Raw genomic sequence first — 26,805 nt, forward strand, 5'->3', positions numbered from 1 at the left:
CTGTAATTTCTGACTATGGTCTCATATCTCTTCTTTTTCCATCCTTTGCTTTTTGCCCTCCCTTCTCTGACTCTGCGCTAGACAATTTTGGAGGATGATGTAGAAGATCCCGTGTACCAGGTAATTTTGGAAGCTTTGTGGGTTTATAAAGTCACCAACAATTAGGTGAGCCCAAAGTGATGCTATTCTTGTTTTCTGTCGATGGTCCAGAGGGCCCCGTGAGTGGAACAAATAGAGCCAGTGTAAAAACTATTTAGGGATCTCGGGGAGCTTGCCAATCTAGGGAAAGATGGCGATTAAAAATTAACATATCCAAGTATCAGTAATGTAGGACTGAGGGAGAGATTTCCCTTTCTCCCTCTCCTCTCTCCACCTCCATATTGTTTTTAAAATCCATACCTTGAGCTGTATATTTTTAGAGTGGGGTAAATATTTTTTATTCATTAAAAGAATAATACAGATGTTTCCCAGAGCCACAGATTGACCATCTGGCTCACCCAAGCCACAAAGGGCAGCCCTGGTGGGATTATTCAGATGCGGAAAGGACACTCACCTGTTTCCCAAAATGTGGTTGCATCAGACACAGGTTTTTAAGAGTCTTTGCTTACATAGCTTTATACCATAATGGGCACAACAGCTTACAGGAGCAACATTTAGATGGATACCCAAGTTTTGTATTTTATACAAGTTCCATGGATTTGATTATTTTTAAAATCTGCTTTAGAATTTGTAGATGGATGGATTTAACAGTGATATGTCCGGTACAGTTCCTCCCATCCAACCTGTAATTCATGTTAAACATAATTGGGCTCTGATAGATTAAAGAGCAATTAAAATATTTTATTTTGAATTTCTGGACTTAAAGATTTATATAATATAGTGTAATAAAATAATTGCATAAGGAAATGCAAATCTGCCATGTTCAAATTGCTATTCATTTAAAATATATAGTAGTTACCATATAAATTCTGTTTTTTCCTTTTTTTTTTCTCCTGTCCCTCAGTCCTAGAGATGACTACAATTAGTCACAAATAAATATATTTATACATATATATATAATTATTCTATACATATTTCTATTATTACTTCTTTCACTGGATTCAGAGAGTGCCTCTCCTCGTATGCCCTTTATAGTTAATTTGGACAATCATTTCTTAAAACTGTATCATATACTGAGAATCTAAAATTGATTTATAATTGTTGTATTGGTCGATATAAAGCTTTCCTTTTTTCCCCTGAAAAACTTGTCTTTTCCCAAACCAGAATAACAGCTACAGAAGCTGTTAGTGTTAGGTTTCTACCTACAGTCTTGTTTGTTTTTCCCCCAAAGATTACTTTTTGACAATGGAGGCTATTTCAGGCATACCCTATTGTCGGTTAATGTCGTATTTTCAATTTGGAAGAAGTAAGCAGGTGACATTCAGAGGATGGAAGTCACTTCAAATTTCTATATGTTTCCTTGTTGCTCTAGAAGCTTATACCAGAAATAGTAACACAGATGAAGGGGCCAAGGGAGGATATTTCTTGTCCCTGTGTTAAACAAGAATGTAACCGTACCCCCAAAGCGGATAAGGTTGCTCGGTGGTGATGTAATGTCCCCATTCAGGGTCCTGGGAATAAAAGCACTAGTGAGTGGACCAGATTGAATCTCAGGTGAGAAGGCAGCAGGGGATGGATTCTCCTCATCATTTCAAGGGCTACCGGGTCTTTGCAACTGCTTTTGTTTCAAAATCAATCAGACTGCTGTTAGCCATTCATTGATTGTTCTTCTCCCTGGACCACCTGATCTCTGTTAAGTCTTTGCTCTGTGTCTATGTCTTTAATGCTTGCCTGATTGATCTCCTGTTCCAAATGGTCTTTTTCTCCCTTTCTTTTCCATCTCTGACCTTTCTTCTTTGGATGACGATTCAATAGTACATTGTGTTTGAGGCTGGACATGAGCCAATCCGTGAGCCTGAAACGGAAGAGAACATTTATCAGGTATCCAACTACTTGCTGTCACCCTTATCACTGCTGAAGAGCCCAGACCCCAAGAATAGAGACTCCCTAATTGGGGAGGGGTACCTCTCTCTCCACAAGGCACAAGCATTTAGGGCTGTTCCCCTTTAGTATTTCTGATGCATGGTTTAATTGTGTAAGAATAAGTTTGGGAATGATTTGTCAATGGTTCCTCTGAAGTCAGAGCACTAGACTATGATTCAGGACTGTTTCTCACTCGCTCACTTAAAATAGGTTACTTACCTTCTACTGTCAAATGGGAGTTTTCAAATAGAGAATTTCTTAGTTCTAATATTCGAAGGTCTTTCCCAGCTCTGTCCTTGGAAATTTGGTGGTATAAGAACGTGCTCCCTCACAATTCCAACGTCTTTTATTCTGTATCTAACATCTATATTCTAAGATCCCCTTCAGTTCTAACTTTCCATGATCAAAAGACCTTTACTGGCTTTCTGATCCTGGGAAAATCACTTACTGTCTTCCAGCCTGCATTTCTCCATCTGTAAAAAGTGAATAATAATAATAATAATGTACCCACTTCTTAGGATTAATGTGAGGCTCAAATGAGATAACATATTTAAAGTGTTCTCTAAACCTCAAAGCAGCGTTTAATTCCTGCTAGCTCTTATTATCATTTTCATCAATGTAATAATAATAATAATAATAATAATAACAACAACAACAACAACATTTGGGGTCCATTCCAGCTTCAGCATTCTGTATTTTAACAATCTGTGTTCTAAGAAGCTTTCCAGCTACTTTTTCTGGTGTTCATTCCTATGGGTATGTCTTGCTTTAAACAATTTTCCAGGGGCAGCTTCTAGGGGCAGATATGGAGTGTCATGCTTACAAACAGGAGGACCTCATTTCAAACGATGGTTTGTCACTGGGTTACTGTACGACCTTGAGCAAATTATTTGACTGGTCAGAGCTTTACTTTTCTTACTTATAAAATATAAAGATTGGACTAGACAGCTCCTAAGATCCCTTCTAGCCCTATAACGGAGTCCTTGGGAAATAGGAAGCCCATATAAAAACATTCTGGCAGATGATAATCAATGGCTATACCATTGAGCATCCCTCACTCCACATTAAGAATACACCCAAGTGTTCCTTTGCAAAATCCAGTGATTCTGGTTCATTAAAATAAAACCTTTAGTTTCTAAACCACACGATCGAGGGACAACTCTTCAGCCCACGTGTGGTACGTAAAGCAAGGCTCACTTGGAATCCAGTAGCTTGAATAAGAGCTCTAAAGGGACAATGGTCAATTTTAAAGAAACCTCCATCAGTTTGGGATTAAAGCCTGGGGTTTTCACCCTAATTCTGAAGCCCAAGCAGCTGAGAGAAATGAATATGAATATGGTGTATTTTCAGTAACTAACAAATGATTTGCTTCCTCCATCTTATTAGTAAGAGACACAGAGCTGAGGATGCAGATGTGTGAGTCTAATCTTAGTTCAGTCCCTAACAGTCTGGCATCAGGCAGGTCCCTGTTGGGGAAAAGAACATGGCTTAGCTTCAGTCTGCTTTCAGAGAAGCAATTTAATATAGTGAAGAGACAGAGCCAAGAAAACCTGGATTGAAATCTTAATAATAATACATATTGACGGAGTGACTCTGGACAAGTCATTTAAATTCTCAGTGCTCTGGAGGTGTCAAATGCATGGCCCAAAGGTCACAGACAATATTCCCAAGCATGGCTTAAATCATATTAAATGATAATTAAGAAACAAAAAACAAATAAAAATAGTTAAAATTCAGATAACACTGCTTTTAAAATTGTTAACATGCAGACTTTAAAGATCCTTACATGTAGATTAGTGACCCATATGTCTATTTGACTTTAACATCAGTGCTCTGGGTGGCCCTCTAAGGATGAGGGGCAAAGAAGGTGCTTACCTGTACTGGTAGAAGTACAGGGGTTGATTTTGGGGTAGAATTCTGGGGTAGAATCTGGGGGTTGATTCCCTTCTTCAATCACATCCGTTTGCTAATGTCGCTCACTCCCCATTGGTAGCTTAACATCCTTGAGATTTGCCTGAGCCTCGGAGTGGTCAGTATAATCACATGGCAGACTGCCCCAGGTTGAATTTGACCAAAGGTCTTCCTTCTTATATACCTCTCCTACCATTTAAGAGCCCATACTGCCCCTCAGCTCATCGATAAATTGAGCATAAGTGTCTATAGCACTGGAATCGGAGTCAGGAGGATTCCCCTACTTTGGGTTATTCTTAGTAAGTACCTTGCTCTCTTTGGGCCTCTAAAATAAGAGACTTAGAAGCCATTGAACCAATCTTTTTATTGTAAAACTGAGATCTTAAAGGTAAGAGGAATTAAATGGCCCAGGTTTCAACCATTCATAAATGTCTGGGGCAGAATTTGCATTCAAGTCTTCCTGATTCCAGGACTGGAATTCTCTATCTATTGCATTGATTCTCCTCCTCAATATATCAGCTGGAACTAGAACCCAGAAAGCTGAATGCAGGTACTGAGAAGTTGTCTGGGCCAGATAGGTGTATCATGCACTCCTGAGGTGATTCTAACAGATGTATCCCATGGAAGTTCCCATTTGCTTCCCATCCTTGATAAGTAAAGGGTCTTTTCTCTAAATGACCTTGGATAAATCATCAGATTTCCTGGGTATCAGCTCCTATATCTCTGAAGCAATTGGGATTGACTTTCCTTTTCTGATCTGTTGACTCCAGGAAAAGTGCAAGACTCTAAAAGAGATGGTCTGGCCAACTAGAGAGGGCATTGGGCTTAGAGTTGGGAAGACTCCAATTCTTATGGGAATAGGCTGGACTCAGTGGCCTCTAAAGTCCCGTCCAGCTCAAAATCTGTGATACCTTGGAATCATCATCATCATCATCATCATCATCATCATCGTCCCCCACCTTTTTAAGATTTGCAAAGCAGATGAATGCATTGTGTTTGGTCTTTTTAATGACTCTATGGTAAATGCTATCCTTATCTACATGTACAGATGAGAAAACTAAGGCAAAGCCTGTTAAATGACTTGTCCAGAGTTATTTGTTTCATTAGTATCTAAGGCCAAATTTGAACTCAGATTTTCCTGACTCCAAGTCCAACATTGGATCCTTTGAGGGCTTAGCACAATGCTCCATAATAGTAGATACTTAATAAATGTTTATTGACTGACCAGCCACTTAGCAGTTTGTCCCTCAACCATATTTCTTGGGGAAATTCAAGCCTTTCAAAGCAAGACATTTGTCATTTCCTCTTTCTTCTTTGGACTGAGCCCTGAGCTTTCATTTGGTTGTTTGGAAGTGATTATTATTGTTATTTTATAGCTCTCATTTAGATAACACTTTAAGCTTTCCAAAATGCTTTTTACAAAGCATGTCCTAACTCTATTCCCTTTGATTATTCATCAGGTTCCTACCAGCCAAAAGAAGGAGGGAGTTTATGATGTGCCAAAAAGTCAGCCTGTGAGTGTAAGTATCTGACAGCTTCTTCCCATTTCCATGAACGGTATGTTTCTAGAGCGCTTTAAGGGGCAGAATCTTTGGCCAAAAAGTTCACGTTCAGGGTGGTGTTTGGCAAGTCTTGGTACTGAGGTAGCCACAGGCCAAGTCTTCTCAGGAGGCAGAAGTTAGTCTTCAGTTCAGAAGGAAAAGGTCTGTGGTCTTGGAAACACCAAAATTCTGAAACCTAACCAACTTAACTGCCTGAATTGAGTCAGCACTCAGATGGAAGTAGTATCTATGTGGTTTTCTGTGTCTTAAAGTTGAGTAACATGTTCCCTATTTGCTCTTGATTCTATATTGAGCCCTGGTTTCATGGTTGAGGAGCCAAAGCAACACAAATTAAGGTCTCTTTGGTATGACTCAGAAAAAAAATTAATTCCCCATCCCACCCAAAAATTATCACTTAGTGACTGGCCCTTTGGCAATAGGACTGACCGGCATTGGCAAGGTGTCTTCAGTTGTCTGGGACAGACTTATGGGCTCTCCAGATGGGTAGGATCTGGCACTGAAGTCAAAAGACTTGGGTTCCGTTCCCATCTCTCATACTTCCTCTATATGTGGCTTTGGGCAAACCATTTCATGCTCTTGGATCTCAGTTTATTCATCTGAAAAATATAGGGTTCATCTAAATAGCCCTGATGGTCTTTTCCAGCCCTTACTATAACCTGCTGGAGTATATGTTCCTAAAATGTCCTGCTTTGTTGATGAGAGAAGAACTTTTGTAGAGGTCTCATGTAGCCTCCAGTGTCTTTTTACGTACCCATCTACCTCTTTATTCCTAATCTTTTACAGATAAGGAAAAAGGTAGTGATAGAGTGGCCACATCAATTTAGGCTCAGATCATTTCTAAAGTTCCATCCTACACAATGTAAGAGTCTAGGATTCTAGGACAAACCAACCTCTAGAATTTTAAAAGTCTCTTTCTATAGGTATAGATACATAGGAATAAATAATTATATATGTACATATATATATTATACCTATGTATATGTATTTAATGTTATATCCCTCAGCAGATTATCTTTTTCTCCTTATTCCCTAACTGAAAAAAGTAATTAAACACCCAATTCTCTGTCAATAGGAAAAAGGAATGTTTTATTTTCTGATATTATCAACTTCAGTTTATGGGAAACAGCAATATCATATCAGCCCAATAGCATGGTGTTGAGTAGTATTTAGAGGCCTGCTGGGATGATGGGTAGTATCCCAGTCTTGGAATAAAGGAAGATTTGTGTTCAAGTCTTGTCATTGGCAAACGCAAGCTCTGTGACCTTGAAAAAGTCATTCAGTCTCTCAATAACCTCAGAAAAATCTCTTTCAAAGAGCTGCCAAACTCCATCCCTCAAAGAGCTGCCAATTTCCATCTCTAGGGTATTTCTACAACAGGTGGTTCGCAGTCCAAACAAAATCACAGATCTGGGCGGAAAAATAGAATTAGCATTGATCTCTAAATCATGTTAACATTGTGTGAATGGGTTTGCGGACACATTATACATAATTTGGAGTGAAGGCACCCAGAATGACTTGAGTCTTTGAAGACCCCCCAAGACTAACTCCATGCTTTTAGTTGACTTCTGAGCGGGAAAAGAATGATGATGTGGAAAACTTCCCTAGATGCCTGTATTTTATTGGTAAGATTAAGGAAAGGATGCTTTATATACAACCTGTGACTTCATTTGCCAGTATTACAGAACTCATCTTCAGTCATACCCCCAAAAGTGACCCCACTTAAGTTTGGGACCACTGCTACCTAATAAGATGGGTAAATTGCTGGCTCCATCTATCACTCTGAAAGTGTAGATCACCCACCCCAATGCACCTATATCATGAATAATGCATACCAGTTTTCCTTCTTTGTTCTTCCTTCCCTCCATTCTTTCTTCCTTTCTTTCCTTCTTTCTTTCTCTTTTTCATTCAACAGCTAGAATTAGAAGACCCCTGTTCGACTGACTGCAGCACTTGTTAGCTGTGTTACCCTGGGAAAAATGACTTAAATTCTCACTGCCTTCTACCTAGGAGGACTTAATAAATGTAAATTGGATGCAATTGCCTCAGTTTCTTCATCTGTAAAGTGGGGGTTATAATATTTATATGTACCCAAAGTTTCAGACCCGATACAAGTATATTAGTTAGATGGAACTGTAATGGCCCAGGTTTAAGGAGTGGTTGAAATATCTATTTTGAAGATACTCTATAGAGGAGCACCCTGTGCTTGGCTCTGTGCTACTTAATATTTCTATCATTGATTTGGATAAAGGCATAAAAAGCAGAGTTGAATTTGTAGGTTAGAGACATATCTGGGTGGGATAGCCAACATGATAGATGATTGAATCAGGGTAAAAAAAAAGAAACCTTTTTGCAAGAAAGGAAAGAAAATTAATAGGAACCAAATAAAAGACAAGACATTAGGGATGAACATAAGAACTTAACACTTTTTTTTTAAGAATTGAGATCATAAATACAAACTAAGATTGGTATGGCCAATCAGGAAATTATCCAAAAAATATCCAAGGCTTTCTGTGGTTTCTAAACTCTGCATAAAACAACTAGACAATGGCATTCCCAAGGCTCTGGCTAACTGAGCTTACATTAAAGGAAGCTCAGCTTCTGGAGGGAAAGGGTCTATAGTCCTGTACTCTATACATAGTCAGATCACATCTGCAAGGTTGTTTTCGGTTCTGTACACCACAATTTAAGAAGGATATTGATAAACCACAGAATTACCTCCAAAGAAGGCAACCAAGATATTGAAGAAGAGTCTTGATTCTGTATCATGAGAACCTTCCAATCAGTTGGAAGAACTAGGAATGCTGGGCCTGGAGACGATTCAGAGGAAACAGTAACTATCACCAAGTATCTGGATATGTGTCATGCAAAACGACTCAAGGTTATTTATTTATCAATTTGTTTTGGACCTGAAGGACTGGACCATAAGCAATGGATGGAAGGTGAAAGAGGAACATTTGGGCTAGATATCAGGAAAAGCTTTCTACCAATCAGAGGTGTGTCAAAATGGAATGGCTTCCCTCAAAAGGCAGTGGGTTCTCCCTATCCTCAAGAAGACATCAGATGGACCCGTTGTGGTTCTGATACCGATTCGGTTGGGTGTAGAGATTGGATGAAGAGATCTCTGAGTTCCCGTTCATCTCCCAACTGCTGGGATTCTGTAATTTTGTCTTCACAGAGTTGTTATTAAGAAAGCAACTTGTAAAATGTAAAGTACTATGTAACTATCCTAGAATCATATTAATATGTGTAATTATAAACATTTATTATCGCAACTTACTGTGTCAGTTAGGAAAAGGAGCAGTCTTTGCTGGAGTTGTGACTTTATAAGACACACAGGATTAAGATGTGTACCTCCAAAGGCAAACAGAAAATTGCAAGACAGCCAGTAATGACTGAGTAACGTTCTCCTGCTCCTGGAAAAAAAAAAAAAAAGCAGAGTTTCCCTTCTCACTAGCGATCCATTTAATCAAGTCCTTTTGTCATTGAGACACTTGTCTGCATTTTTCTATTCGATTTTTTGCAGCCTCTATTATACAAACCTCCACGATTCAATTTGGCTCCAAATTGCCCAGCTTACCACTAACTGATTTAGATACACAGGGAGCCTAGGGCATTAACGGCCTCAGTGACTACAGGGGATATTTATTAAGGACTGCACCCCTCAGACTTGGTGGTGCTCTCCGGGAATATGAATTCCATGTGTATCTCTTTTCTAAATTCACCAGGTCTGGATAATCTGATTTTGTCTAGACAAAAGATGTTTTCTAAAATGAAGTATCTTATCTCCGTGACTGGTATCATTGCCAGAGGCAGTGCGGCCTCTTGGTTAGCCTCCAGATCCTAGAATTAGGCAGTCCTGCCTCTGATACTTACTGGATGTTCAGAGGTCATTTAACATCATTGAACCTCCCTTTTCTTAGACCCAAAAGAGAGGTAAGAGTACTTGGAGTGCTTACGTCACAGGGCTCTTAGGAGATTCAACTCTACGAGTGTGTGTGTGTGTGTGTGTGTGTGTGTGTGTGTGTGTGTGACTGTGAATACACATACATAATATATAAATATAGAAATACTTATATATAGCCATAGATATTAAAGATATAGAGATAACTTGACAAATGTTAGAGCACTGTGTAGAAACGATAAGTGATCATTGCCAAAAGCAGGATGGAGGAGCATTTTGAAGAACATTTTCCGTTAGCCCTTCTTCCTAGTTTCTCCTAGTGCGGTCCAGATGAATGAGCCCTGGCTTCAGAGCCTGGATTTGATGCTTCCTGCCTTCGTGATATTGAGGATTTCACTTTAAACGGGCCTCCGTTTTATTATCTGTAAAATGAAAGGGGTTGAACTGATGGCCCATGAGGTCCAACCTGTGATCTTCTTTCCCTTGATATATTTGTGTTTCTAAAAACTGATCTTTTTTTAAAAATAAGTTCTATTCATAATTTTTGTTTTTATATCATAGAATTTTCTGATTATCCTTTTCTCTATATCTTGTTGCCCACCTGAATAGAAGGCCTCTTTTTTATCAAAGGAAAACAATTAAGCCCAAATGCCAGACAATGAGTCCTAACATAGGCAACATCTAAGAACTGCACATTCACTCCTGTCCAGCTAGTTTGGAAAAAATCTCTTGCCACAGATGTCTGCCCCTGCTTGCTCTCCTACTGGAAATACAGCTGCTCACATCTGGAAGGGCAAACAGACAGGGCCAGCTTCACCCTTGCAGCTCCCAGGACTTGTTGAGAACAATAGTTAAAGAATAAGACCTTAACTTACAGCAGTGGTTCTCAGAGGCAATTTTGCAAATCCCCATGACCCCTTCAGGGTATCTATGAAGTCAAAACTCTTTGTAAAATGATAATACATTTTAAGTCCTGATATTTTAACCATTAATAGACAACCCAAGTAAATAAAATGGTGGGATAGAGGGGGTCTTCAATAATTTTTAAGAGTGTAAAGGTGACCCACAACCCAAAAGTTTGGTCTCTGGAATTCTTTACTGATTACCTTCTTTTCTGTTTCTTTTGCTCTTGGGGAGAGGTGGAGGAAGGGTTAGGGCAAAGGTAGGGAGAGGATGGGATAGGGGAGATTTAAGCGGCAAACATTTTAGTAGCTAGTGTCCTCCTTTTCCATATATACATAGATATATATGCATGTATACATACATGTATTTATACATGTACATGCATATGTATATATTTAGTGTAGTATTATATGTATATGTATGTGCCTAAGTTGTGTGTGGATGTATATGTCTATAAGTTATATGTATAAAGGCATCATTTTTAGAAAATGTTTTATTCATATGTCACCTATGAGAAGAAATAGGACTCCATGAAGAAAAGAAATAAGCCCAATCTAGTAGAAACCATGCAATTCTTTGATTAAGAAACAAAACAAGACAAAACAAAAATGCTGAATTTGTATGCCATTCCAGATACTCACTAAGCTTTGCAGCTCTGGGCAAATCACGTCTTCAGATCTTGATTTCCACATCTATAAAATAGGAGTAGTAATAGCACTTGTATGGTGACCATTCTGCACTCGTGGTCCTCCGTTTCTCCAAGGACTAGAAGAATAAACTCTCTCTAGTACCTACTTCCTAGGGCAAATGTGAGGAACAACCGAGGTCCTGAAAGAAAAAGCATCATGATCACTAGCATCATCCTATCATAGAGCTTCTTCGTCTATTTCCCTTTCTTTTAGCTTCTTTCTCTAATTTCCCAAAAATTTTGGAGATACAATCTCTTCCGTATCAACAATTGTAGGTCATCTTTTTCTTCTGTTCACCTGGTGATAGGGACAGAGTTTATTCATGGGGCTGTGATAACCTTTGGGGGTCACATCAATATCTCATGGGATTTGCCATTGCATGATTGTGAAGGAACTTCAGTGGCTTGTTAATCCATACCATTCTTGGGCAAGAATTCCCTTCTTCTGTGACATCTCCAACCCAACAAGGAGCCATTGAGCACGTGCTTGAAGACTTCTTGTCTGCTCATACCCATCCAGACCCAATTTTCTTGGACTCAGTTTCTTTAACTATAAAATGTGGAGATTGGACTAGATGGTTTCTAAAGCGCCTCCCATTTCCAAGTCTATGATTTTTACTTGGGGAGTTTCCACAGAGTAAAACCACTTTGCCGTAATAGAGAAAGCAGTCTCATGACAGAGAAGATGCTGGTAGAGTCTCAAGAATCTTGATGTGCAACAGATAACTTTATTTGGCAGACAATAGGAAGGCACTGAAGATATTTGCCCAGGAGGATATCATAAGCAGATCTCCAATCACATAAAGACAATTTTTCATGATTTAATTATTATCCAAGAAAATTGAAATGGCATGCCCAGTGTAAGAGCCTATATTCAACCCACGCCCTGTGATTATGAAAACGGTTCTTTTTCTTTTTGGAGAGGGGAACACGGCTACATTGCTTCTTCAGCCATAAGAGAACAAAACTTATATATGAGTTTAAGTTATTCCCCAAGCTTGGAATAAGTGAACAAATGGATGAATGAGGGAGTGAGTGAATGAATGAATTTTTAAGAGCTTACTGTGTGCCAAAAGCTTTTCTAAATCTAGGGATACAAATAGAAAAAGAAAGGCAGTCCCTACCTACTCAGTGGAACTTACATCCTAATTGGGGGAGACACACATATGGGAGGGTTGAGTTACAGGACAAATGGAATGGCCTCCCTTCCCCCTCTTTGCCTGTAGAATTGCAACTCATCCTTTAAAATCCAAATCAAATGGCACCTATTCTATGAAAACTTCGCCTGGTAGATTTTTAATGTAGACATTTAGATTGTGAATTTAGACTAAATTGCTAGTGTGGGGACCAGTAAGATTTAACCTCAAATTCTGATTCAAATATTTTATGTGACTTTGGGCAAGTTACTGTTAACAAAGAAGATGGATTTACTGGTCCCTGAAGTCCCTTTTATAAATCTAGGGTCTATGACATCTCAATAGTAGCATCATCATCATCATAGCGGGCATCGACATTGCTTTGTAAAAAGTAGTTGCCTAATAAATGTTTGTGGAAGACTGTATTAAACTCCTATCTGGCTATCTGGCCAACTGACTCTCCTTCCCACTTCATTTCCTCAACACTACAATCCTGGTCAGTCACCCCTTTCTAGGCCTTTTGGCCAGACCCAGTGTAATCAGCCATTTAGAGATCACATATTTTGATATTCCAGACCTGGGGAGGTGAGGGGGGGAAATAGGAGTTTAACTGTGCAATCCCTGGCTGATGACATTTACAGTTGGCTATCTAACTCTCCTTCTAAGATACACGAACATATACTTCATTGGAGAAGAGAACTAGGAGGAGTTAGAATTCGGGTTAATGAAAGGAACAACTCCCTGTCTTTGAGAACTATCCAGAAGAGATTTGGGTGGTAGGTTGTATGTCCCTTCACTGGAGGTCATCAATCAGTCATTCTATCATCAGCATTTATTAAGCACCTATAGTATATTAGTCATTATGATACTAGTTGATGGTGATAGAAAAAAACAAGACAGAAAGTTGACTCTCAAGCCAAAAGACACAACATATGTGATATAAGGAGGTACAAGATATTAGATCAGGAAAAGAGAGGATTGGGGACCTCTTGCTGAAGATGCATAGAGAGAATCCATTTATAGGTTGACTTGTATGAAATGGGCCCTGAAGGCCCTTCTAATACAGAGATTCTCTAGTAAATGAAAGGAGATTCAGAGAGGATCAGGATGATGGAAGGATTGGAGATCTGCGAGGCTGAGGACTAGTGCAGAGAAACTAAGGCAGCTTAGTCTGAGACAAAAAGAGGCAGAAGATGAGGCTTTGGGCGCTTGAAGAACATCTACGTGGAAGACAAATAAGGGTTATTCCACGCAGGACTAGAACACGATGAGGTTGGAACGGGGATGGCTCCTGCCAGTGAACGCAACTGCAGAGAGGCAGATTTGGGTTCAAAGGAAGGGAAAATGTTATCATTTTAGCTGTCCCTAAAATAGAACAGGCTTCCTCAATAGTTAGCTTGTTCCCCATCTCTGAGGATCCTCAAGCAAATGTTCAAAAACCACTGGTCAGGGATGATGTAAGTAGAATTTCTTCTCATACGAACACTGGAGTCTTTGACTTTTGAGGGCTGTTTAAACCCTACGAAAGTGGGATGTAAACTTACTATGTCCTATGGGAAGGCCTAATTCTAGCCTATCTGTTTGGCTTGCGTTTTCTCCAATGGCATTGAGCTCCTCTTGGGGCTTCTGTAGATTTATTCATCAGCTTGGACTGGTCAGGAGTGGGTGGCTCAGAGGAAGTGATCGACAACTGTTATGTGGCAGAATTGGGACTATATTGAAGCCCTACGCTACTGTTCTTTCTTCTACTTAATACTGCCCTGTATGTCCTAAGGTTTCCTGACATCATTTAGGTAATTAAAGAATACTATTTTACACTATAAAAATGTAGTCTTCCTATGTTTTGGGTTCAAATATGGGCACCAACAGTTAGCATAGTACCTGTATACAATAGGTGCTTTATAAATGCAGGCTGACTTGACCACTCTTTCACATCATTATATATAGACACATCCATACTGGATATCTCCAAAGTCTTCATGAAATCTTTAAAGTGAAATCTTAAGATTAGTCAACTCAAAATGGGCAATTTAGAATAGTGGTTAGAGAGACAGAGACAGAAGGACTAGGGCTCATACCCTACCTTTGACAGATTCTGGTTGTGTAACTAAAAAAAATCACTACTCCCTAGGAGCTTCTCTTATGGATTGGTTGCAGGCTATCATTCGGAGTCTACCATCTCTCAATTGGCCTGGTGGAAAAGTCTTCGGGAAACTCTGATAGTTGTTCTTACTCATTATCTTAATCATTGTTTAGCATTTGTAGCGCTTAAAAGTTTTCAAAGAGCTTTAAAAAATATTTTCTTTGTCCTCACAACTCCCTTGGGAAGTGGATGAGCTTATTTTTCCCATTTTACCGATGAGGAAACTGAGGCTTAAGCAAATAACTCATCCAGCGTCACATAGCTAACAAATGTCTGAGGTAACAGCTTCCTGACTCTATTTCCCAAATTCATCCAGCTGTCTACGTGTCACTGAGCCCATCTCTATGTGAGATCCAATCATGTCTCCCCTGTAACGGAGGCCAGTTTTGATTCCACATCGTCATTCCAGGTTCTGATTAGCCTCAAGGTTATTGTTTCAGATAGTTTCAGAGGCCCCTCTCATTCTACAACTGAGACCCTAGGAAATAAAGTGACTTGCATAATTTCATGCAGATGATAAGGATCTGAGCCCATATTTGAACCCAAGTCCTCTGACCCAAGAGCCACTTCCTTTCTTCCTGGCCCAGGTACTTCTCCCACCCCCTTACTTGATAGACGAGTATAACAAACATACGGGGAAGTAAAGTCACTTGCCTAAGTTCAGGCAGGTAATAAGCAAAAGGGGTAAGATTTGAACTCAGTTCTTAGGGTGATAGGCCCAGTGCTCCTTCCATTGTAGCTCCTCCCATGAGGTATTTGCTTAGCTTCCATTTTCCCTGAGTTCAACAGCTCACACACACTTCACAAAATCACAGGACATCTGAACCCAAAGAAGCCCCCAAGATCGTGTCATCCGGAAGCCTTTGGACTGTTTACAGGGGAGTCTGAAAGCCTGAGAAGGGAAGTAGGAGGCTGAAGAGCTCACCATTAAGTGGCTGCATTAGGATTAGGACCCAGATCTCCCAATTCTGAATCTGGGACCTTTCGCTCATGTCTCGGATGCCCTCCCCCAACATGGCTTTAAAGGGCAGAACCTTGCTTTCCCCATCGCCGACATCGCCAGGAGACAGATGGCTTTCAGAGGGAGCATCTGCGTCCACTTTTGCCTCTAATCAGAATCTGCAGCATCAGTGAAGCTGAATTTTGTTCTGTCACCGGAGGTCTCGCCTCCCCTTGCCCGTCCCCAGGAGAGTGTTCCCAGCAGAGATGCCTCGGCAGTGTGGAAATGAGACAGAGCTTTTATGGAGGGGAACAATCCAACCTGATGACCGAACTCTTGGGACTGGTCCAGTCATGCTCAGTGTCCAAGGGGAAAGGTCAGAGGTGGCCAGCTTAAGGGAGGTTCAGTTCCGTGACTAGCCAGGCCAGGAGGAGCCTTGGTCGGAGCCTCCAGATCCTTTTAGCCTAAAAAATCTGAGAACATGGTGAAATCAAGTCACATTATTACCCTTTGTGTAATTCATATATTTAGTCTTTTAGCATTTCCAAAGCATCCCCAGTGACGGGACTATTACAGTTCTATAAATAATGGACAATCCATTTTTTCTCCTAACAATAATAAAAAAAATTGCTATCTACAATTTTCCCTTCATCATCTCATTAATTTAAGAAGCCATATATTTTTTTTGCTGTGACAGTTGGGGTTAAATGACTTGCCCAGGGTCACACAGCCAGGAAGTGTTAAGTGTCTGAGGCCGGATTTGAACTTGGGTCTTTCTGACTTCAGGGCTGGTGCTCTATCCACTGTACCAATTAGCTACCCTTAGAAACCATATTTTTAGGGATAAATCTTTTCTTCATGGACACACATGTACAGAGATAGACCCCTCTGTAGTGTCTATCCTGCCTTAACCCAGTTGCTGTCTATTGTAGTCATCGCCCTTTTGATTGTTAGGAATCTTTCAGATCATTGTTTTTGTGCTATAGTCATTTCCAGTTGTTTCTAGTCTTCACTTGACTTTTACCAGGAGAAGAGGATTTGTTATAGAAAAAGCAAAGTCCTGGATTGGGAGACCTGAGACCCAACTTTGAACATGTTATTACTTCCTCCCCATGTGAACTTGGGTATATATAGCCTCAGTTTCCCTATTACCCTCAATGTCATAATGATAATAAATTTAGATAATGTTTAAGATTTATGGAGCTTTGCCTGCTTTATCTCCTTTGTTCCCCACAACAGCCCTCAGATGGAGGTGCCATTATTCTGCCTGAGAATGAGAGAGGTTAAAGATCACCTAGTTAATATTTGAGGTGGGATTTGAATTCAGGTCTTCCTAACAACAGGCCCAGCATTCAGTCTACTCCGACCACCCCTGGAGGTTATCTGTCTCCTGCTAAGTGCTGAGAGTCTCTGCAACTTCCTTTCCTCTTAAACTATCCATGAGATAGGGGAGGTTTCCTACTGTTACCTAAAGGCAGTAAACAGGACATTCAAATGGAGAGGTAAATTTAAATGTATACGAGGAAAAGCTTGGTCCCAAGTTCTTCCAGATTGGGAAAAAGAGAGTTTCTACAGGGTGAAAAGACGAGGAAGATGGTGGGAGGCAGGGAGAAGGACAAAACAAGTAATGAAGAGCTATAAATACCCATTAGGAATTTGTATTTGGGCCTGGCCGGGGATGTTTAGGAAGTTTATTCACTAAAGTTGAATAGGGAAATAAGTTGGTGGGCCGGTGCTTTTTTTGGAAGATTAATTTGACAGTTCACTAAAGAATGAATTGGAATAGGAGGCACTTTTGCCCAGGAGTCATGACTGCAATGCATATACCGAGACTTAGAATTTGCAGAAGTGCATTTGAATATTAAGAGAAAAAAGAACCAGCCTCTTCATCACGATGAGCTCCATTTAAATCAGTAAGCAATGATTAAGTGTAGGGCCCTATATTAGTTCTCTTTACCTTGGCTTATATAAATAGTTTGGGGTTTCAGGATAAGGAAGGTCTAAATCTGAGTCAGGACTGTCAAGGTAGGATCTCTCTCCATCATGGACTTGGAGATGGAAGGAACCAAGGGCAAGATAATTCATTCTCTTCTTTTTAAGAAAAAGAAGCTAAAGCTCAGGGAACGTGAATTGCCTTGGGTTACAGAGCTAGTAAATCTCTGGGGAGGGGGACATTTGCACCCCTGATTTCCTGATCCCAAATCCACTATTCTGTCCAGTATGTCACACTTCCAGCAAACCCTCTCTGATTTATAGTCTTAGCTGCCTAGTGCCCTGAAGGGCCAAGTCCACGGGCTCACACTGGGAATGAAGGCTCCTCCTTCTCATAGATTCCCAAATAGAGGTGAGATGACTGGGAGTCAGGGGTATTATAGATGAGATTCCTCTCCAGATACGTTTGGTGCTAGATGGCCTCTAAGGTCTCATCCAACTCTGAAGCGCTCCGATTTTGTGACTCTGGGGCCGGTGTGAGTCCCACTCTCCCACCAGCCAAGGACATAAAATAAGATTGGGGACTGAAGGTTCCCAGTAAATCACTGCCTTGGAGCCTTTGCTGTCTCCCTCGCCTGCAAACACAGGCATCTGCCTCTCCTCGTTTATTTTTCATGCTTTTGTCTGCATCCTGACTGCAAAGTTAGAGCCCTGAGCTGTGTGCATCCCCTTTGGTTCTTTGAGCATCCTCCTCCTGGCTCACAGCCCTGGCTGCTGTGAATTTGCAGACACAGGGTTTCCTTATTTATTGCTGCAAACACTGAGACCTTATTTATTCGATCTACTGCAGATGGAGAGACCTAAATTATCTTAATAGCCCTGTTGGTTTTCAGAACACTTTTATACTGACTTTGCCTCCTTGGTGAGAAAATTGTCCTGGAGAAGTCAAAAGACAACTGGGTTCAGAACTGGAGGTGCTACATACATACAAGACCTTCGTTTCCTCCTTTCACTCTGACTTTTGGAATGGTCACTTAGCATAGGTTGATTCAGCACTGGCCTTGAAATCTGGGACATCTGGGGATCTTTCTCTGGATAGGATCCTCTCTGGATTTCAAAATATTTTAAAGCCCAGTTCAAATGCCACCTCTTCCCTGAAGTCTTCCTTGATCTCCTTAGTTGGTGAGAATTTTCCCTCAGGTATCACTTTGGACATCTTTTTGTCCTTCTCTAATTAATTAATTAGTTTGGGGCAAGTAGATGGCACAGTGTGAGACTTGGAGTAGAAAGACTCATCTTCTTAAATTCAAATCTGGTCTTAGACATTTACTATGTGACTGACTGGACAAGTCACTTGACTGCGTTGGTCTCCGTTTTCTCATTTGTAAAATGACTGGAGAAGGAAATGGCAAACTACTTCAGTGTCTTTGCCAAGAAAACCCCAAACGGGGTCATGAAGAGCTGGACGCGACTCAAACTACTAAACAACAATTAATGAATGCATGTACCAACAGTAGCAATGTGTGGCTGAGAAAAGGAAAGCTGAGAACTGATGCTTTCAAATTGTGGTGCTGGAGAAGACTTTGGAGAGTCCCTTGGACAGCAAGGAGATCAACTCAGTCAATACTTAGAGAAATCAATTCACCTATTCATGGAAGGTCAAAGGTTGGAGATTTAGCTTAAATACTTTGGCTACATAATGAGAAGCTGAAACTCTTGGAAAAAAAAAATCCTTCTGTCTTCTATGGGCCATCCCAGATCTGACATTCCCTGTTCCTTTCCATTTTCACATTCTATACTCCAACATTCTTTGTTCTAAGGCCTCTCCCAGCTCTCACTCCCAAAATCCCATAATTCAAGTGATTGGCCATTTTCTTTTTTCTTCCAAAGACTTGGTAATTCTTTCATTTCACTCATTTATAGTAAGCACTAGAGTTAGGCTGGCACTCGGCTATATAGACACACACATACATACATATATATATATATATATATATATATATATATATATATATATATATATATATATATATATATATGTATATGTATATATATGTATGTATTTATGATTATACACACCCACACATCTGGAATCATGAGAAAAACCCTCATTCTTCGGATAGCTCTTCTTTGCTTTTTTATGGCATATAAATTTTCATTCACATTCCAGTTGTTGGTTTTTGCTTGGTTTTGAAAGCTTCATCAAGATGCTGTATAACAGGATTTAATCTAATCTGAACATTTGTCCATTTCATTTCCTTATTAAATACTCTGATTGCAGAGAAATGATAGTCTTTGCAAAGCACCCTTTAACAGAGATGTCAGAGACGATGAAGTCATTCTGCAGCCAGGAGGAAGGCAAGGGGAATCCCAATTTGGAGAAGCTGAAATGGTTAGAGCTGGAAGGAATGTTGAATGAATACTGTTCCTTAATTACCTGGTGTCCTACTCACCTAGGTTTTCAAAAATTAGCCCTGAAGGGGAATCTTATGACCCTAAAATTCTTGCTTTGGGATGGTCCTTAAAGTGCATTTCTAGCTATAATTGAGTGCTATCTCTGATATGTGTGTCCCCAGAGACAAAATTGGCAAAGTGGAAAGAGTGTTCCACTTGGAGTGGAGAAAGCTGGGTTCAAATCTTGAGATATTCAATAGCTTGTCATCCTGAGCAAATCACTTTGCTCTCTAAGAAAAGTTATTTGCAAACTCTGTGCCTTTTCCTCTCCCCTGTCCCCTTTGTTTCCTGACTTCCTTTTAGACCCTCCTCAGGTTGCACCATCTGCAGGAGACCTTTCCCAGTGTACCCTCATCTTGCTGAGTTTAGTTTACTTACGCTGGATGACTAGATAGATAGGCAGGTAGGTAGATAAGAAGATGGATACATACATACATATATATGTATATATATATATATGTATATATATATACATATATATATACATATATATATACATATATATACATACCTTCAAGCATAGATAGACAAGATAGATAGGAAGGTAGATAGATGTTTGGATGGATGGATGGATGGATGTATGGATGGATGGATGGATGGATGGATGAATGGATAGATTGATGGATGGAGTGGACAGACAGGGAGGTAGATGATTGATAGATAGAAATCTTTTTTTTTTTTTAGTTTATGAAAGACTTTTATTATAGGACTGTTAGAAAAGATCTACTAGAAAAGCAAAAAACAATAACAAAAGTCTTAAAATACCCAAACATCAAACTAAGGCAGAAAAACCCTAAGTACCCTTTCCTCTCCTAAAGGGGCAACTGTTTCTTCAAGTTTTGGCTGAAATGGGTGCCTTCTCTCTGGAAAGAGAGTCTTGGCTCTAGGCAATAAGCTCTGGGGCACACAGTGCTGTCAAAGCTAACCCGTGCCTTCAGGCTGACAGATAGATAGAAATCTTGTATATTTGCTTGTTTACATGTTATTTCTCTCATTACAATAGATTCTTGAAGATTATGACCAATTTTTTTTCATTTCCTTGTATTCTCATAGAATCATTGCTTAATATGCGCATCCTTCTCCTTCACTCATTTTCCTTGCTTTAAAAAATGGGGATGACACAACTTAGCAAACATATATTAAGCACTGGGGGTGCAGAGACAAGAATCAAAAACAGTCCCTGCCCAATGTCAGTGTTATTGGAATATACAGCATGACCACCAATAACTGGGGAAGCTGGGTGTTGGAATACAACTGGAGAATGAGCAGCACAAGGAAATAGCAGACCAATTCAGTAAAAAATAATAATAATAATTTAAATGGGGTCATGAAGACAGCACTGTGACTGAAATGACTGTACAATAACAACAAACACCAATGAGTGTATTTGTGATCATTTGCACTAGCACTCAAGGGCAATCAAGAATGATTTCCCTTTAAAAGGTACTGAGCCTTGAAAAGCAGGGATTCCAATAGACTGAGCTGAAGAGAGAGTATATTCCAAGCATGGAAGCCAGTCTAATCAAAGACAGAAATGGGAGAGTGAATAACAAGATCAGAGGGCAGCAATAAAGCTAGTTTAGATCCCCAGCATTTTCATTAGCCAGCCTCATGCCTAGAATGCTGTCCCTCCTCACTTCTACCTCCTGGCTTCCCTGGCTTCTTTTAATTCCCAGGAAAAAGCCATCTTCTATAAGAAATCTTCTCTGATTCCCCCTTCCCTCTTTTGATTATCTCTAATTTATCCTATTTATAGCTTATTTGTACTGAGTTGTTTGCATGTTACCTCTCCCATTAGATTGTGAGCTTCTTGAGAACGGACCCTCTTTTAAGCCTTTCTTTATACTCTTGGCACAATGCCGGACGTATACTAGGTACTTAATAAATGTTTATTTATCGAGTGTCTGACTGACATAGAGTGTTTCTGAGATAAGCCTAGAAAAACATGTGAAGGGATTTGAATGACAAACTCATGTTGGACTTCCATAGCAGAACAGTGACAGGCCATCTTAATCTTTGGTTCATTAGCCAGATTTGAAGTGGTCATCTTGTTCTATTAGTCTTTGTTGGTGTGGTGTTTTTCTCTTTTGTTTTGTTTTTCTTCAGTCCTGATTCAGGACAGAAAATTAACTTGTCTCCTAACTCAGAAAGTTCAGTTGGAATCGCTCAAGTGGTTTCCTTCATTCATTTCCCCCAAAATCCAAACCACTGTCACAACAAGCAATATTAGCTATTAGCTATATCTGTGAGCCTGGTGCCATGTTTACAAAGAGCTAGAAAAGGGAAAAAGGTATCATTGTAAAATGTGTTCAATTGGGTTTGAGCTCAATGGCTTCTGAGCACTCTTCTAGATCTCTGATTCTTATTTGTCAGATGAGGAGAGATGTAGCTCAGAGAAATGTAGTTAATTCCTTGATATCATTCAGCTAGTGAGTGAGTACAGACCTTATTCTTAAAACTCAATCTTTAAATCCAAGGTTTAAATATCCTCAACATCCCTTCAATTCCTTCCTCTAGGACTAGCAGAGTCAAAAGGTCAAAAGCCAATAGAGACCTTAAAAGATGACATATTTATACCTTTCCCATCAAGGAGCATCAAAATAAGATGATCTCTCACTTCTACCCTTTCACCCTTCACCCTCTCTCACTTTGTCAAGGACTAGTGTTAGTTCCTTTGAAGGTTGCAGAGGAGTCTAAGATACAGTTCCTGCTCCTGAAGGAACATCCAGTATTGTTAAGAAGCCTTGGTTTTTCTGTGGAAGCAAATTGATAACACTGGTCATTAATTAACATTAACCTATGAGCAAGTTCAGAGGTTATCAAAGCTGGAGGAGCTCTTAAGAGATTTATCTTAAGAAGATAAAAATTATCTTATTTGGTCTGTCATTTGGAAAATGGGGAAACTCAGAAAGAATGGAGATGAGTTTCTTCATAGCATATGAGTAGTTTAATTCTAGAGCTGTGAATTCCATTCATGTTCCCTGTCCCCTGGATCCTACTCCCAGATTGTTTTTCATACAGTCATCTTCTTCTCTGTCTTCTCTTCTTCCTTCTCCTCCTTCTAGATTGTTGTTCAGTCATCTTCTCTTACCCTCTTTCTCTTCCTCCTCTTCTTCCTTCTGTCTTTTTTCTTCTGCTTCTGCTTCTACTACTTTTTCTGATGCTGCTTCTCTTACCCTCTTTCTCCTCCTCCTCTTCCTCCTTCTGTTTTTTCTTCTGCTTCTGCTTCTACTACTTTTTCTGATGCTGCTTCTCTTGCCCTCTTTCTCCTCCTCTTCCTCCTTCTGTTTTTTTCTTCTGCTTCTGCTTCTACTACTTTTGCTGATGCTGCTTCTCTTCTCTTTCTTCTTTTTCTCCTCCTTCTCCTTCTTTTTAGTAATCAGAGTTAAGTAACTAATAACTAACTCAGGTAGACTTGCCCAGGATCATACGGTTAGTAAGTGTCTGAGGTCAGATTTGAACTGAGGTCCTCATGATCCCATACTTGATAATGCTCTGTCCACCGTGCCACCTCACGGCCCCTCTAGTACATTATTGAGTCAATAAGAAAGAAGCCAGCTCAGGTTATGAGCTCAGGCTTAGCAATACAGAACCTGAATTCAAGAGGCAAAGGGGTGGAATGAGGTAGGCCAGGTGTCTTTTAGGTAGAGAGAAGAGCCGTCTTGGCTCTAGTTAAAAGACACCTGAACTAGCGACCGCCTTCCACATTCTCCCAGGAGGCTCGAGTGCCTTCTCCTGCCAAGTTAAATCCATTTGCCTGCATGAGGGACAATATCAGCCCACTCTCCCTGAATTCCACCCAACTTCATTTCAAACCTGAAAAAAAATGTCCTTCTATCCATCTCTTCCCAATGCCATTTGGCTGTCATATTACCCAAGGCTGCAGCCCTTCCTGTCCCCAACTCCCCTACCCCCAGATGCAGGTGCACTGATATATTCATGTGTCTTCCTCGGACATAAATCACTTTGCTTGGAGATCTGTTCCTTTGAAAGAAAATGTGATGCTGAGGTGTCTGCTAACTACTGCTGCTGTTAAGAGTCTGTCATTACTCCTTTAATACAGATCATTAACATTCACAGAACCTTAACTACAGCAGCACTAACGAGCATGGCTGTAATATAGAGTTTCCACATAAATATCCATCGATGCTGACACCCCTTCTCTCTTGGTACAGTAATTCGCCTTTTCTAGATAAATCATCGCATTATGGCTTTCTCTTTCTCCCTAACTGCCATTATTAGAGGTTGCGGAAGAATAATGAACAAACTCTGGTTTAAAAAAAAAGGAGAAGGAAAAGATAAATGAATGCTCTTTTGGAATCAAGAAATGAATTGGCTATGGCATTCGCAGCTCTGCCCAGACACAAGCAAACCAGTGTGGTACAATGGAAAGCGCATGCACCAAAGAGTGAGGACTAAATTCAGACCCTTCCCTGTCATTTATTAGTCATGTGATCTTGGCAAGCCGCTTAACTTCACAGCCTCAATTCCCTCATCTGAAAAATGCTTCCCACTCAGAAGCTAGGATCTTAAGATATAGTTTAATTTATTTTATAAAATAAATACATTTATTTCATTTATGAAATAAATAGAATTATTAAACGAATAAATAAAAATCTTAAATAAAAATCATTATTATTATGTTTTCTAAGTTACTTGGAAAATAAAGCAACCTGAGCCAAAACTAGGCATCCCTGGCAAGTTGTAGAGTGTCCGAGATAGTGAAGGGCCTTACACTCACACTACATAAGTATAGTTGAAGGAAATGGGCCATTTAGGGAGCAAAGTATTTGAGCAGTTCTTTGAATGAGGAACTGGACTTATTCTGCTTGGTTCCAGAGACTAGAATGAAGACCACTGGGTAGAATTATATAGAAGAGTCCAAGTCTAGGTGGCAGAAACTCCCTCATATTAAGTACAGTCCCTTCAGGCTGCTGGAGGAGGCAAGAGAGAGCTGTCCCTCGGTGGAGTGTCCAAGCAAAGGTCATAGAGGCCTACTTCTTGCTACGCCATAAAAGGGGCTGTTGTTTAGGTAGGGGCAATCTAATTTACCTTGGAGCTTCCTTTTCATTCTGCAATCTTGCTTTTGTGATTTGGAGTACAATCAGAGCTAGGCCGAAGCACAGGAGGAGAGTGGGGTGGGTTTAGTGGCTAGTCCTGGAAGGAAGCTGGACTGAGGGGACAGGGAGAGGTCATTCATCACAACAGAGGGAGCAGTTGCAAGCAGAAGGAGAACCAAGTAAACCAGAGGAGGTCACCAAGAAAGAAGTGAGTGGAACAGGCAAATGGGAAATGGCAAACTGAAGAAGCCTAGACTTCAGCCAATGACAGTGCCAGGGGTTAGTCTAGGGAGGAACAGGGATAGGAAAGCAGGATGGAGTCTGGGCATCCCCTGCAAGGCTACATCTCAAGAGCAACATCTGGAACACAGTGCAGCATGGAACCGACATCACTCCCGGAACCAGGTTGGGAGAGCTGGAAGAGCCCTCAGAACACGGGCTGTTAGAACAGAGAATTAGAGCCAGAAGGTTCTTAGAACATAAAATAGGAATACAGAGAATGTCAGAGTTGGAAGAGCCTTTAGAATTTAGGAATTTTAGAATAGAGTGTTGAAGCTGAAAGGAAATCTTAGAACACAGAAGTGTTAGAACAGATACTGTCAGAGCTGGAAAAGCTTTTTAAATATGTGATATTAGAACAGATAATTAAAGTTGGAAAGGGTCCTTAGAAAAGAGAATGGTAGAACCAAGAATGGCAAAGCCCAGAGGGACCTTAGAACATGGAATGCTAGAACAGAAAATTTCAGAGCTGGAAAAACCTTAAAACACAGAACATTAAAACCATTAAAAATGGTTCTAAATGTTCTTTAAAAATCCATTAAAAATGGAAGGGACCTTAAAATACATAGCTGTCAAAACGAGAAGGGACTTGACTTTTATCTAGGACTATAGTCATCCAGGACATTAAAAAGGCCAGAGGGGAGCTGGCAGCTCATTGCCGAAATTGGACAGTGGTGACAGTAAGCAGAAGAGGCAGGTGAGCTTAGGAAGGGTGGGCAAAGGCAGCCTTACAGGGCTGCACTCCTTGGGTCATCTCCCTCTTTGTGCTTCCTTAGGATGAGTTGGAGCACCTCAAGGTGCTCAAGTCCATGTGTTCTGTTGGTGCTTCCTGCTCCTCCCCAGATACCCAAACCTTCTTTCAAATTACTTTCCCAGGCTCTGTATGGCCCTCACTATCTAAGTATTGTTTCTCCCTTCAAATATAAGCTCCCTGAGGATAAGTTTTAAATTTTTGTTGTTTTTGTCTCTGTATACTTGACAGTGTAAAAGCTTAACAAATGCTTGTTGGCTGACTGATTGCAGGTCTCAGACAGGAACAGTGTTACCAGAACAGGGGACTCTGAGCAATGATAAATCTCTGTTACACATTCAGCTTACAGCTGCATCCCTGATTGCCCTGGAGGAGCTCACTCCTCACTTTTTAAGGGTCTGATGCCCAGTGACGGGCACTGAGGGGCAGAGGAGAAGACGAATGGGCTCCTGGAAAGATGGGGCTTTTCAGACAAGTCACCAAGTGACAAGTTAGAACAGTCTGAGGTCTCCTTTTGATGTGGTAGAATAGCCAGCCTCTTAAAGGCAACAGCACAGAAACCCGGCATCCTGAAAAGCCCTGTGCGGCTCATGTTCTCTTGCAGGCAGGAAAAAGCTCTCGTGTTGCAGGTTCCCAGACTCGGCCATCTAACAGCATCTTCTCCCTGGTTCCCTTTCTTCACCTATCATACAGCTCTGTCAGCATATCACCTTCTTTCTCTCCAATACTTTGGCAATCCAGCTTTCTTTATCATGAGTATTATTCCAGCTTGGCATCTAAACATCTGGCTTTTTTCCTCCATCTTTTCTTAATCTTATAGTCTCAGCTATTTATGTTTCTCTCCTGACACTAAAGTGTCCCAGCCTCTATCTTTCTTGTCAATAGGGTTGGACATGCACCTATGCTATGGGATGGCTTCAACCCTACCAGGCAGGAGGATGAGTATAACAGGCAACAGTGGGGACTGGTTTCTGGCAAGGTGAGAGGGTACAGTGCAGACAGAGACTGAAATCAAGAAGGCCTGAGTTCAAATTCAGCCTCAGATACTTAGTAACTGTGTGACCTTGATCAAGTCATTTAACCCTGTTTGCCTCATTTTCTCATCTGTAAAATGGAGAGAATT

General features: G+C 40.4%; 1 protein-coding gene across 10 annotated transcripts in view; it reads left to right on the forward strand.

Annotated features, from left to right (window-relative positions):
* DAB1 (DAB adaptor protein 1) overlaps positions 1–26,805 on the forward strand; it is a 1,320,323-nt gene that overhangs the window by 1,242,884 nt on the left and 50,634 nt on the right. For 5 of the 10 annotated variants that reach the window (XM_074265817.1, XM_074265819.1, XM_074265820.1 and 2 more), the window contains 3 exons: positions 82–120; positions 1,915–1,980; positions 5,394–5,453. In XM_074265817.1, coding sequence (XP_074121918.1) covers positions 82–120; positions 1,915–1,980; positions 5,394–5,453 — 165 coding nt within the window. Of the gene's footprint in view, positions 1–81; positions 121–1,914; positions 1,981–5,393; positions 5,454–7,407; positions 9,620–26,805 lie in introns of those variants that run through there. The other 5 variants (XM_074265821.1, XM_074265825.1, XM_074265822.1 and 2 more) reach the window with 2 other exon arrangements.

This window comes from Sminthopsis crassicaudata, chromosome 4, assembly GCF_048593235.1.
Source record: "Sminthopsis crassicaudata isolate SCR6 chromosome 4, ASM4859323v1, whole genome shotgun sequence".
NCBI classification, from domain to species: domain Eukaryota; kingdom Metazoa; phylum Chordata; class Mammalia; order Dasyuromorphia; family Dasyuridae; genus Sminthopsis; species Sminthopsis crassicaudata.